The following is a 14,889-nucleotide window of genomic DNA, read 5'->3' as shown; positions in this document are numbered from 1 at the left end:
GTGCTACTACATATCTGAATAAAATTCTTGACATTACAAAAATAGACTTGTTACATTGATGCGTGCTTTTTTCCCCTACTTATAAAAGAGGAAAACCTATTTTAAATAATCAAACTAGCAAAGAAAGACCTACTTAGATTTATTTTCCAGATACAAATATATAACCTAGGATGAAAAAATGAAACCCTACTTCTTTTGTTCTTGCTCTATTGCAGATTGTGGATCCGTATTTAGGGTCACAGCATACCAGTATGCTTTAACTGCCCTATAACAAACTGTACTTTAACAGAGTCCATTGATAACAGACCCAACAGCCTGAATCAATTTTTTTCACAGATAATTACCACTTTAGATCCGTATCTTATACAAGATTGACCTGATATAGCCATCCTATTTTTCTCATTTTTCTCAATACAAACTGTATTCAGCCATGTCATTGTGCTTTTCTTTAATGTTCTGTTTCAAAAGTGCTATTTTGAAAGCACCACTGATTTCCATAACAGCATATTGTACTAATATTCAGTTCAGACAGGATGTTTCTTAGTTTTTCTGATACAGCAGATYGACAATCTATAGTGAAGCGAATTATCTTGGTGCAAGGAGCGTTTGCCCATCTATCCTGTAGTTCACCCCAGCAAGGCTAGGTGAAGTTTCAACCTATATTTTAGATATTGTGTGAGCTGTGTCTGTAGCCAGAGGAGATGTGAGAGCTTCCTTTGCAGGGGGAAGGTTCCCTTCCAGGGAAAAAAGGACCAAAGATGCAGCAGTTACTTCCTGAGTGCAAAYTCTGCTTCTCGATCTCTTCAGGAGTCATTCAATGACATGGGCTTTATTCTTGTGGCACAGTCTAGCCCTTAAACCAAAATCACCATAAATCCACACCTCCTTCTTCATCCTTCTTGACTTCTGACCACTGAAAAATGCTGTAATATTAAATATTAGGAAAAAAAATCACACAAGCAGTGTTCACATAGTTGGGCAGAATAAGGTGACAAAGACACTGGAAATTTTCAGCTGTAAACTGTGTGGCTAGAATCGAGTGTCAAAAGCTATGGACATTTCTCTTGCTGGAATGACCTGACCTAGTGTTTTCATACATTCTTTCAACCTTGCTAATCTGGTTAAAAAATAATCCACAGATGTCACAGGTGAAAAGTTGACCTACCAAACAAAATCGTGTCAAGAACAGCTGATGTGATTTTATCATTAGTGGAAATTTGGTAAATATTAGTATATTCACCAGGAATCTCTCTTGGGCAATTGTTTAGGGTCCATTCTTGCTCTCTTGGGTTGACCAGTGCTATTTGAAATGGGATTCAGATCCCCAGTGTTAGCCTGCCACCAATATGTAAACTATGTAGTTTTATTTAACTCCACAGAAGCTGCAGCCACTGCAGGAAGGACTGCAGTGCATATATAATTGTAACTTGCTTTATTTAAGCACAGATACCAGTCTTGAGAGGAGGTGGTCAGGCAGCAGGCCAGGCAGTGCCATCATTCGTGGATTATTACCAGTGCCATGTTGAAGGGTGCAACTCCACTTTGAGAGTGAACCTTAATCAGATCTGTCCCAGATCCTTGTTTCCCAAAGGATTCTCTATTAAAAAAATCTTCCTTACTGCTATGTAGTTTATCTTGAATAGATAACTTACGTCCCTGTGAAGAGCAAAAATAGTAGAAGTGCCTCCTGGAGATGCTTTCTGTAACAGTATGTTTAATAGACATAAGGAAGAGATGAGATTTTTTCATCTTCAGTTTCTTTGCAGTGCATAATTTCTCTTTTAGAGAAAGAGTATTTGAAGTATCTGAAGTATGTAACAAAGTAAAACTATGCAGTAAAAAAATTATAAATAACTGGCTGTAGGAACTTACCTTCCTACACAGGCGTATCTTATTCCTTCTAGGTAGGCCTATATGACTGTTTCTTTGGATTAATGCTTGTAAATATTTCATATGCTTTATACCTAAAGCTTTAAGACATATTTTTGAGCATTTAGTATTTAAGGTATCTATTGCCAATTATTAGTCCTTTTCTAAAGTTAATTTGATCCATTGAAATCTTCATATAGCAACAGAAGCTATTGGTGTGTCTTGTTTTCCATGTGAGAAACTGAGGAACAGTGATTAAGTGACTTGTCCACCATCAAAAAAGTGTATCAGATTTAGAAGAGAATCCAGGTTTCTTATGTACTTGATCCACCACTGAAATTCTGTGTTTCTTCAAAAGTTCATAAAGAATCCAAGAATTAACCCGCAGAGCATAAACTGCAGCTGCTTTTGTGGCTCTGCAAACTGCAGTTTTATCTGGATATGGACCTGGTTCTTGTCACTGTTTGCACCCCTCAGAAGTATTAATTGATGTACTGATAGCATCTCTGGCTGGCAGGAAGTCCAAGTCTGCCAAGATGTGGAACTGAAATATAAAGAGATAGAATAACTTGCCCTTTACCCAGCAGTCTCTTTTGGAGCCATGAACCAGGGACCCTGGCTTTCCTGTATTTCCTTTTTTACCTTTCTGTAGAAACCAGTACTGTGGTGAGCTGAAGAGTCCTTTTGTTAAGCTACACTTCAGACATTTGTGGGATAAGCAAGTTTCTTAAAATTTCTGGGAAGAGCCAATAATAACAGTCAGTTAAAAAATTCTTTAAAATTTCTACTGCTGACTTGGAGGCAGATACATCATAAAACCAAAACTAAATAAACCCCTTCAACCAATTCTTCTACATTATTGATTTATTTTGTTTGTTTTGTAAAGTTAGATATTATCTGTATTTATAATCTGGAGCTATTTCTGTAAAGAAGAATAATATTTGTGTGCATCGCAATTGGTAATGTCATTCAGATTAAACATTTATTCTTTATTAATCATTTTTCTTCCTTTCCTTTGCCACCAAAAATAATAGACAGTCTTCCCAAAGTCATATGAGTTTCATACAAGACAGGAATGTTAAKGCTTTGCCTTCAGAAGCCCAAAGCTATTTACAACACAGCTGATGTCAAAATTTGTATTGATTTTTGTAGCAGTGTATCAAGAACCTCTATGGCAACTTTTCTTCAAGAATCTTGAAGTTTTTGAGTTGGTTTCTTAAGTGTCCTTGTTACATGTCCATTGTGTGTGTGTGGCTGCAGGTGTGTTAACTGAGCATAGAAACATTCGAATACATAAAGTTAGGGCAAACTTTTCTCACACGTGGCCTTCCTGTAATTACACGTGTGTGGAAAGACAGAAGAACCGTCGCGCAGCAGTATGAAATTTGAGCTGTTATGGTGTCTAATCGCTGACTTACTTACCGTGCCTTTATTGCAGGTCCCTCGTGTYGCGTGAGCCGCTGTCCCTTGCAACGCAAAGCTTGCTGGAAAGTCAGTCAGCTCTGAGCGTCAAGCAAGAGTGGTCACATGGCTACAGGATGCTTCCTTCTCTTCCGTCCAACCAAGGTTCGCAAAATGGCAGTGAGCTGGGGGACGTACTAAATTTTCCACCCGGAGCGTCTGTGTCCAGTAAAAGTGTATCTAACTCATCACCATCCTACTTGTTTGGTGTGGAAAATAGCCATTCCCCTTACCCTAGTCCTCGCCACTCCTCAGCCCGGTCTCGGTCCGCCCGCTCCAAAAAAAGGGCGCTCTCTCTCACTCCTCTGTCCGATGGCATCGGGATTGACTTCAGTACAATCATCCGCACGTCCCCAACCTCTCTGGTTGCCTACATCAACGGCTCTAGGACGTCACCAGCTAACATCTCCCCACAGCCTGAGGTCTGTGGACATTTTCTGGGGGTGAAAGGAAGCTGTATTCCCCAAACTTGCTCTGCTCCGAGCGCCCAGAAAGGTCTTCTCATGGCTAACGGCAACATCACCCTTCCAGGCTACGCCGAAAACGGGGCCTCCGAGTACCAGCGGATGCAGCAGCTGGAGCAAGCGAGCCTGCGGCCGGCCGCCCTAGGCAACATGGTGGTGCAGCACGGCACGCCGCCCGCAGACAGCCAGACCCTGGGCGCGTTGAAGAGCGAGTGGCAAGACAATTTCCCGGGACGGGCGGTTGACGTGCCGCCTCTCCTGCCGCCTCCGCCACCGCAGGGCCCACCTCCCCCTTACCACGCGCATCAGCACCGGCGTCCGCCCGACCTCCTCGGCCACCCGCACCTGCTGGCCTGGGCTCCTGCCTCCCGGGGAGCGCTGCTGGATGGGAACGGCGAGCCGGATGATTTCAGCGGCAAGCACTGCTGTCGCTGGATCGACTGCAGCGCACTGTACGACCAGCAAGAGGACCTTGTGCGGCACATAGAGAAGGTCCACATAGACCAGAGGAAGGGCGAGGACTTCACCTGCTTCTGGGCAGGGTGCCCACGGAGGTACAAGCCGTTTAACGCCCGCTACAAGTTGCTGATTCACATGAGAGTCCACTCAGGAGAGAAGCCGAACAAATGCACAGTAAGTCTGAATTCTCTCTCCTGCCAGCAAAAGTGCGCTCTTAGTCACTAAAATGCAGAGATGTTTTAATTCTCCCTTTGTTTCTACTAGCTTATGTGAAGGAACGACTGCTTCATCTTTCCACCTAGACGGAAAGGAAAGGTATTCTTTGATTTGACATGCACCAGCAGATAATATTAGAACAAATTTTATTTTCTAGATTCAGTAACTTTTAATATAAACTGCAAAAGTCATGGGGTAGACCTTCATGAAGCAAACAGTAAGTACCATCAGAGTCTGAACCTGCATGAAGTGCTCCTGGGGAAAAAATGTTGCAGAGTACCTGGCAGTTTATCCAGAAATAGCCTTGCATCGTGTTACTCTTTTCTGACTTGAGGAGTTTTTAGGATCTTGCTTAATGTTGCCATGAGAAACTGAGAGAGTTGGGTAATTTTTCAGATGGTCATTTGTTTCATTACTTACAGAAAACAGACCCTAACTGAAAACAGATCCGAAGTTCTGTTTCTCTGAATAGGTAGGAATAAAACTCATGACAATTTCTCTGCTCACCGCCTCTACTAGTGATCATTCAATCCCAAAAGCCATGTTTTTTCTTGCTGTTTTTCTTACGGTCACTGCAAGTCAGTCTGTCACATATGTAAACACATACAGCAGCAATCGAGGCAATAAACCCTATGTTGGGCTTATTTTTGGACTCCAGTGAACCCTCTATAATCTCTATAGTTCAGATTCTTGATTGGCCTTATATATAATCTGTATTTTGAATGATGATTAGCTTACCCTCACTAAATGCTCATTTAGCGTGACAGAAAGCAGCCTCACTGATGTTGTTTCTGCTCCTCAGCTTAACCTAACAAAACAATGAATATATATTTTCTAGAAATGACTGCTGATTGTTTTTCATCTGGAAAAAAAAGTATTTGTTTATAAATTGTGAAGTATGAATTAACGCAAGAAATATTTTCTAACTTGTGTCTAGTAGAATATTTTTCTTACCATGATCTAGAAGTTTGTTTGCATAATAAATAGATGAAAATTTCTTTTTCTCTCACTTTTTGTAAAAGTGCCAGTCTTGTTCAGGAAGAGCAGATATCTTTCCAGATTTTGCTTTTGAATATAAATTGACTGGTAGAGAACGTGTGTCTGAGAGACCACCTACTATGTCACAATACTAGGAAAACTCTTTTTATCCTTCCCTTTTGTCATACCAGAGCCTGAACTGTGATCTCTGTCTTTGAATATTTTCTTTTATATTACGATATATTCTCTTTTCTGATCGCTGGATGTATTGGATCTGACTCACCATTAAATTCAGTTCCTCCTCAGGGGCTTCTTATCAACTTTATGGCAAGTGAGGAGGAAGAAAGAATTATTAGAGGTCAGGAAACTAATTTTTCAAGAACAAGATAGAAAAAAATGACTCAAACATCAGGAGATGAGTGAGGAGAGACCGTTCTATTAAGAGACTGGGCAGAAACAGTGAAAGAGCACTGAAGAAAGAGTGATACAAGTGCCCAAGATCTTTCTAGTAGGAGAAATATGATGTGGGATCCAGTAAGACTGGGGAAAATATTGCGTTAGTAGCACCTTTTACTACCTGTCCTACCTGTTCAGAAAGGATGCTTACAGTGACTTTCTCCTGATTACGAGACCATCTGAGGTGTCCTTAGCTTTTAAGGAATCAACACTCACTGATGACAAATGTCACGATGTCAGTGGATAAGGAACTTCATGCGATAAAGTTTTTGAGATGAAAAGCCCCAAATTAAGTTTGTGCCAAGTCATGCTGTGTCACAAAAAATGAGATGTGCCTGTATTAGCTTCTCAAAGAATTGTTGCTTTCTTGAATATTAATGAGTATGATTAATTTTATTGAATTTCAGCAGGTAGTGCTGGATAGTGCCAGTAAGTTTGCATGTCACAAGCAGCACTCAGTCATATGCTTACATTGCTTCACGGTTAGAAGGGTAATGAAATAGAGTAGAAAAACATTCAGGGTGACATGATGTCCCTCATAGCATGGATGTAAACAGGTACATAAGCTCCTTTTCCTGGGACAGACAAGCAGAAGCAGCTTTCATTAGTAGGTTTTGAGTGAAACAGCCTTCCTTTCACCGTTTCCCAAATGGTGTGAATTTGGGAAAACATATTTGTTCTTTTAATATCAAGGACAAAAGTCTATCATCCTAGTTCTGCCAAGCTTCATACCTTTCTTACCAAGAAGTGAAATTTTTGATCATATCAGTGTAATTTGAGGTTTTAATGAGATTTTAGAGGAGGTAGTAGTGCAAGACCTTCTGTGATCAAAGGCAGACAGTTAAACTGTTCCCACTGTGTGCATGTTACATGCGTTGACAGTTCCTAACATTTTTGCATGTTTTGCAATATTTTGCAAATGAGAAAATCTTCCTGACAGAAATATACTGAAATGGATCTTAGTCAGTGTATTTATCATGTGATACTAGTTTCCATGCAGCTGTTTGTTGGGGTGCATTACCAGACACTATACTGTGCATTTGCCTTTTTCATGGTCCGAATGGATTGCTCTGATAGTTTAGTAAGATTTGCAAGGCTTCAGTAATATGAGGCCAGGGATAGATTGCAGTATGCAGCCAGAGATTCAGAAATATGAGGCCACAATTAAGTTTTTCTAAGTTATATTAATACAACACTAATAGAGATAATGCAGAATCACATGCACAATTAATTATAAACTGAACTTTGGAAAATCAGTTTATTCCCCCGTATGATCACTCTGTGATGACTAAGTCATATGTTTGAAAAGAGTCTTAAAGAATGGCTAGAACTGCASTATTAAATGTATAGTTAAAATCCGAGCTGAGTAGAAAATTCTTTGACCTTAGTAGTTGTTTTCTCCAGATGTGGACCAGTTTCTATTTATCTATGTAACAAAAATTTGAAGAAGTGATAAAGGAAAGCTAAAAGTGCTACTCCAGCCACTTGTTCCTTCTGGTTCTTCTGTCTTCTCTGATTCTGAAAGATAAAAGTGTTGTGAGTATTAATCAGATAGCGGCACACAAAAATATGTGATGATCCTTATCAGCAGATCCAAACTGTCAAGTGTTCCCAAGGTTAAAAACTCAGATCATATTGTCCCATCATACAAACCACACAACAGCGAAGGCAGAAGTTGTAGAGGCATACTTGCATATGAAGAAGAGCTTGTTCAAGGGTAATTAGTGGGAGAGGACTGCACACTGGGTCTGACACACTTGCTCTGTATTGGTGTTTTTCTGTGTATCAGCATTTTTTTTCTAGCTTTTTTTCTAGCTGAATTTACTGTTGAAGCTGCATCTGCAGATTAGCGTTTTGTCCTTTTGCTTCCAGTACATATTCTCTGTAGTGAAAGCCGTGGTGAGTTATTCATCCCTGCCCATTTTTGGAAGAATGTTTTTTGTTCTGAAAAGTGCACTCTAATTTCACAAAGTATTAATTCCAGGAAGCCAAAGTAGATGACTACATTGGCCTTGCTTTATTATATGGAAATATAATAGTGAGGAAATATAATAGTGAGTAATTTGTGAGGCTGAAGAGTACTTCCATGCAAGGGGGTCTCCCTTGCAGTTGACTTGTTTGAAGTAGAAGTTCCATTAAACGTTTGTTAAAATGTACTGAGCTCCCTGAATGTTGATTAAAACATCTGTCAGGTTCAATTCCAGCACACTGCATCTGGAAGCGGCTCTTGCTTCTTGACAGTGACCTCATTTTGAAAATTAAAAGCATCTATTCAGGACACTGTAACATATGTTTAGTGTCCATTCTTAAACTTCTTTATATAAATGTAGGTATGTCATGTTCAAACCTAGCATATTTATTTATTAACCTACTTATTAGTTTTTACTTAGTAGGAATTATATTTCTAAATAATAAGTTAAAAAAAACAAGTTGGGTAGATATAAAGCTACAAGGAGAAGTGAATCCAAAATTGATGTTGAAATGCAGCTAGTGGTTAAGATAAAATTAGTAATGTTCGCCAGCAGTTACCACACAACAGTATCTGAGGCTCCCTCAGATTTTCCTCTGCATTAAAAAAAGAAGAGATTGTTGTGATATTTGTGGAAACTCAACGGTAACAGTTGGCAAATGCTGACCTTTTGCTCTCTTTGGCTATACCTGTGAGCTTATTTTCTGCTTAGTGTTCCTTCTTTTATAGCAGATATTTGTCATGCTTAAAGTTCAGTTGGCAAGCGTGGTATTTAATTAACTTTCTCTTATGTTAGGCGAACAATAAGCTTATAATATTTACTCTGGTGAAAATAGCAACAGTATATTGTTAGAGATAAATTTCAGGCTTTCTCTTTGCATTTTTTTTCATGTGCAATATGAATATTTCCCACTTCAAACTGAATACAATCTTTTTGCTCTATGTGAGTCCTGTGCTGTTCTTCAGCACAATATCACTAGTAGTATTTTGAAGTATGGGAAAGTAATACAACTACTGCATTTTTCTTTTTATCACAGCTGCTTGACGTGATTTAAACAAAATTACCAGTAGTATTCTCATGTCAGATTTGAAACAATATCAGTAGAACATCCATTAAATATCGGAAATGTCTTGGCTTTCAGAAAACATCCCATGAGATATCGATTTAGTAAGCACATGAAACAGAAGGTGTGCTTAAAAAAAAAGAGCATAAAACTTAAAACACTGTATAATGTTTATATGAGGCACAAATAAACATCTTGGGCTGACCATATGTGTTTAGATAGATGTGTGTGCATTATTTGAAGAACATCTGGGTAGAAGATGGTGCTCAAGATGAAGTTTTGTTTAAAAATAGTAATGCATTCTGCAAAAATGATTGGGAATTTTTTTCCACTTTGAATCTGTACTAGGGTACCTTCATATATATGCCATATGTTATATATGGCATGTACTATACATTCTGTGTATGGCACATACTACTGTTTCTTAAGTATAGGAAAGCATAAAGCAAATCCTATGTTGCACTGAATAATACTTGCTATAGTAAAATCTTATTGGAACCTTTTCTGAGATCTCCATTGCTGCAAGAGGTCCTTTAAATGCAGTACAGAGAAATTACCCGGGATAAAAGTTGTGGTCTGTCTTTGCCTCGTGAAGTTCTGTTCAAGTCTTGCCAAAATGGAAACTATCAAAAAATCTGAATTTTTTTATTCCTTCCATGCCTGCAGAAGAATTTTAGAGAACGAGCTGAGCTCCAGGACAGTCTTAAACAATGTTAAAAGAACATTAGTTTAATTGTAGAGTCAAGCTGCTGAAAATTAGAGAATGCCAAGTTTATATTTGTCTGTATGGTGTTAAATTTCTGCCCATTTTTTTATTCGTTCAGTAAACTGGCTGGAACAGAAATACTGTGGAAAAATGAGTAATTAAACTTTATCATGGGATATATACACAAAAAGGCTGGATTTAACTTTGCAACCGTATAGCTGAAACTTCCTAACTCGTACAAGTTTGTACAATCTTAGCTTACTGATTTTTGTTTACAGTGTTGTAGGCTGTTTAAAAGGAAAACAAATTATGAAGAATTGTGGGTGTGCCTGCAGGAGCAGCACAAACTGTGAAGGGCTCGAACACATGTGATCATATCAAATGGCACCTAACCTAAGCTAATAATTCTTACCTCTCAGCAATGGCACTAATGCTCTTTAAACTCATTCTTGCAGTGTGAAATATATAATGTGATCATAGTTCAAAATTTAAGGATATGTGTTAAAGCTCTCAAAAGTCTTGCTRTGGCTGTTTTAGATGCTCAACATGAGTTCAGTTAGCATCTAACTGTTTATGGTATCCAAAATGCCAACCTTTGATACCAAATCACCTCTTCATGCATTCAAAAATGCAAAGGAAATTCCTTCCTATGTGCAGATAAAGGACTGTATTTTCCATTACAGAATACATTTTGTGCATACTCTAATTTTGTTGTTGTTGTTGTTATTATTATTATTAATAAGTTAATTTTCCTGTTAAGTATTTGAACCAGTTTTCCTGCCTTACTGATCTTTGGAAAGCAAAGATCTATGAACATTTTTGAGATTTTTAAATTGTTTGTGTCAAACCGAAAATAAATAGTAAACTAAGAAATGAGTTAGACTTAAAAATCTTATCTACACAGATTTTGGAATCCCAAAGCAAAATTCATATCGCCCAAAATTTCAAATGCAGAAAATTTAGGAATTTTTTTTTTAAACTAGAAAATTATTTGAATTCAAAGCTGGGAGCTAATGCTGAAGTTGTGGTTTTGGAACAGGTCTGTGTGAAGTACTTGGAAATTGGATTATGCTCCAAGCCATAAAACTCTTTTGGATAACCTGTGCTCTAGTCTGCTGGTTTTACTTTGCATTTTCAGACAGACCCTTGGTTGCTGGAACTGTATCAGGAACAGAATGAGTAAGTTGTGAAGCTTTCTGTTTGCTGGCAGAAAAGCCTAACAATATCTGGTAGGAAAAGAAGAAACCCAAGTCATGATACAATCACAAGAGAAACAGGCAGAAGCCATTCCCATAAGATATGATTCTACTATAAAAGATAGCAAAAGAGAAGGAGAGATAGCTAGTTAACTGATGATGTTATGAATTGCAAAGTTGCTTCTTCAAAAAGGAAATACAATTTTAAACAAAGGTAAACAAACTGTCAGCTTTTATTCAGACTACTGAAATCGATTTCCTGGGGATTAGGGTTTTAATTAATGCTTGTAACCCACTACAGAGAACTTTGTAGGCATCTAAGTCTGAAGGTTTACCTGTGACTATAGGCTTTTAAAAAACAAATGTTGAGAATTAATTATCATAGAACAGTTATTAGTTTGTTTGTACAGAGTAGTTAAGAAATGGGGAAATACCGTGTACTTTTTGTGCACCTATGTTTCTACTAGTTAAATATGTTGCAAACTAAATGCTAATATATTCTGAAGGATTTAGAGATATTAAGGTATTCAAGGAAATCTTTTTTTTAGTATTCAGATTTAGCTGAAGATATTTTTATTCATATTTAAGAGGATCTAAGTGATTTAATGTTTAAAGAATCACAAGAAGAGACCGGGGCTGTGAAGCTGCACACAAATAGTTTTGTAGATGTCAGTGAGCTTCTTCCAAGCAGAATCCTGTAATCAGTGACACACAACTCAGTGATTCCCTCGATTTAAATGACACATCTCAAACACAAATTTACACCCATATTTGCACCTTTAGGCACCACAGCCCAAACAGTGAGGAAAATAAGAATCATCTTGGTTGCCTCTGATCCCCCGAACAATTCTGTTGTATTGCCCTTGTAGTCTCAATTGGCTGAGGTGGCCTAGAGCAGATGCTAAGAGCTTGTGCACATTTATGGACACACACACCATGTAGTGCATGTTGCAAAGGACTTGGACCGTATGAGGATTAAGCACTGTTCAGAAGATGGCTATAGTGGACGCTCCCTACAAATGGTTGAAACAGGCTTCTGGGACATGGATATTACCAGTTCAGCCAGTGCAGTGGGGTTCTGTATTAGTTCTGCAGCTGCTGTTGATCTTGTGTTAACAAGGCTTAAATAACTGCTTTAATCCTGATTTAATGCTTCCACATCTTCTGGATTTCTGAAAGTGGCTACATGGAAGCAGGGAGATCTTTTTAGGCGTGCTCACTGCAAAGGTACAGTCTGAGCCTGGGCAGACTGCTGAACTATCTGGGAAAAGGAAACTCAAAAGTATGGGCTGCTGAGGACGCTGCAAGCATTTTATCTAGCACTGCCATGGGACACAAGTCAGATCTATTAAATGCACCTGGATTTGCTATGTATTGTTAGAGCAACATAGCAATTGTTTTCTGATTTTACCTTTATTTACTGAGAGTGATTGCTTTTTCTGTCTATTAAAGACTGTTTTGATTTAGATTTAGTACTTTGCTACCATCTTTTTTAAGGATATATTGCAACTTTACTCCTTGAGCACTCAGCTCTAGGGAATTAGCATGCATAATTACAAAGGTCAAGATCACCAGTGAATCATTTAGAGAGATGTCACTGTGGTAAGAAATTCCTTTTTAAGGGCTGTTTCTGCATGTAGGATTGAAATATAATGTTCCTCATCTGTTCATAATGTAGCTTGCTTGATACAAAGAGTCATTATAAATAATTTCCCTCCCTCCCTTCTTTCCCTCTTTGAATGCTTTCTATTGGTTGTGAACTGGCACAAGCTCAAGGGAAGGATGACAGCGTGCTTTTCTGGGTACTTTTGGTACATTTCTATAAATATATTGAAACAAAATTAAATTGCTTTGGCTCTTAACTATGTTCTTTACTGGTTAGCACTTGCAGAACTGCTTCCAAGGATGATCAGATGTAAACATCATGCAATGCCACTATTCTTCTTCAAGGTCTGTTGTACTGCTGATGGATGTATTTTCCTAGTACCATTCAGATTTCTGTTTTACGAAATTACAGCTTTGCAAACAAGCTTATCTGAGCTGACAATAAAAAATCATTGATTCAAATTAGGAGTCGTCATATAATAGGGAAAGACAAGGCTTCTTTTGTTCCATGAAAAACCCACTTTGCCTGCTTACAAAAATGCCTGAATTTCTTTCCAGTGGCTTTACATAATTAGTATGACAAAGTTTCAGTCCTATGATCTTACAGTTTTTGAGTCATTCAGCCACACTTGTCAAGCCTTGCTTAAGATGTTTGATAGTAATCCATCCCAGAAGTTGGTAGGTGGCATGAGAATGAGCTCTGCTTTTTTTTTTGTCTAAAGGAGTGTGCAATGCACTCATAAACTGAATTATGGAATATTGCATTGAGACTGTTGAGACTATTGAGGCTGCTCGGCTCTGACTGACTGACAAAGACTCTTGGTTTTTGGCTGTCTGGGCCAACGTGGTGTGAATCCATCGTGTAAATCAAGGATATCAACTGCTAAGTTGCGACATTGATTTTACATCTGCACCAGTGAAACAGGCCCACTATGGCAGAACTTGTCATGGAAAGAGACATATGGGTTGAGTGAGTACTGTAGAAATCGTAATTGATAGGTCTGCAGGCACAGTGATTCGAAACATGCAAGTATGTCACAGTGCTTTCCCAGACTTAAACTCAGTGAAATGAATCGCTGTGAAGCCTGGGCTGGGAGCACAGCATCTCTACGAATCAGCAGAGAGTTTGGCTCCAAATTAAAAGCAAACATCAAACATCTGCAATTTTGCTGATCCATTTTAACTGTGACAAAGTTCTCAAAAGTCTGTGTGTAATCTGTGAGAGGTGTCATTTCCTCTGAAGGTGGAAGTGTGCTGACCCATTGTCACAAGTTGGTGAAAGGCCACTGAATGCAACTCTCATCCCAAGTAATGAGTTTTTTCCCATTATTTGCATCATCACACATCTTGAAAAATGACTCTTAGGTGATGGTCTCTTTGAAAATGCAACTCCTCCCCTCATTCTTGAGCCACCCTCAGTAAAAAGCTTCAGAGTTAATTCTTTCATTTCATTTCTTTTATGCTTGTCATATGTCACATACATAGTGATGACATGTTGCAGATGGTCTCTGAAAGGCTTAGAAGATAACTCAGAGGAACTCATCACAGCAGGTTCGTCTTAATCACTTTACTTTTTATACTTCTTTCATCATTTTAATGCCTGTTTACACTTTTTTTTTTTGCTTTTTTGCCATAACATCCCAAACAGTCTTCACTTAAAAAAAAATCAGATATATAAAATTATTTAAAAGTGTTTCATAAAGTTGTACAGGAAGTTATGAAGTATTAGACCTGTGTAAAAAAGACCTGTCTGTTTTGGGAAAGCTAAAACAGAAAATGAAGCATGTATCCCAGATAAGGAGCAAGGATAGCATGTTATATCTGTTTATTTATTTGCTTTGAGCATTTTCATCCATAGTAGCCAGAGGGATAAGATAAAATGCTCTTTCCTGAGGTTCTGTCTTCTGCTGGTTCCARTAATACCAGAGTCGCAAACAATGTTAAGATTTTCCTTGGTCACTTATATGTCTTTGAACTGTTGATATAAAGAGCTGATGAATGACTGCTCAAGCTAGGAGAAAGTAGTCTTGCTTTTAGGACTGCTTTTAGAAGAAGTAATTTCTGAAAGTGATAAAAATGTTCACCTTAACATCAGACTTTTGGTTGAACAAGTTGTTTTTAAATATCAAATATCACCCATGATGTGCAAGTACAATTTGAACTCTGAACAAAATACTGGCTATGTTTTTGATTAACTGAACTGCAGAAACTTGAAGAGTTGCTGTGGTTTACTTCATTTGCACATTATACGACTATATGACTATAGACAAGATTGCATATTGACAGAAGACAGGAGAATCTATGGATATGGGCATTCAGTTTCAAATCACTGCTTTACCAGAGCTTGTTACTTTAATTATTTCCAAACACAGCCTGCTCCAGCTTCTAAGGTCTAGCATCTATGCATCTCATTTTGCATTTGGAACAATCTGGGTTTATATCTGTG

General features: G+C 38.3%; 1 protein-coding gene across 1 annotated transcript in view; it reads left to right on the top strand.

Moving 5' to 3' along the window:
- Window positions 1-14,889, top strand: part of GLIS3 (GLIS family zinc finger 3) — a 156,302-nt gene that overhangs the window by 32,700 nt on the left and 108,713 nt on the right. The window contains exon 3 of the mRNA XM_026060012.1: window positions 3,308-4,427. Coding sequence (XP_025915797.1) covers window positions 3,308-4,427 — 1,120 coding nt within the window. The remainder of the gene's footprint in view (window positions 1-3,307; window positions 4,428-14,889) is intronic.

This window comes from Apteryx rowi, unplaced genomic scaffold (assembly GCF_003343035.1).
Source record: "Apteryx rowi isolate R43461 unplaced genomic scaffold, aptRow1 scaffold_163, whole genome shotgun sequence".
Taxonomy (NCBI): Eukaryota; Metazoa; Chordata; class Aves; order Apterygiformes; family Apterygidae; genus Apteryx; species Apteryx rowi.
This window is presented reverse-complemented; position numbering and strand designations above follow the sequence as displayed.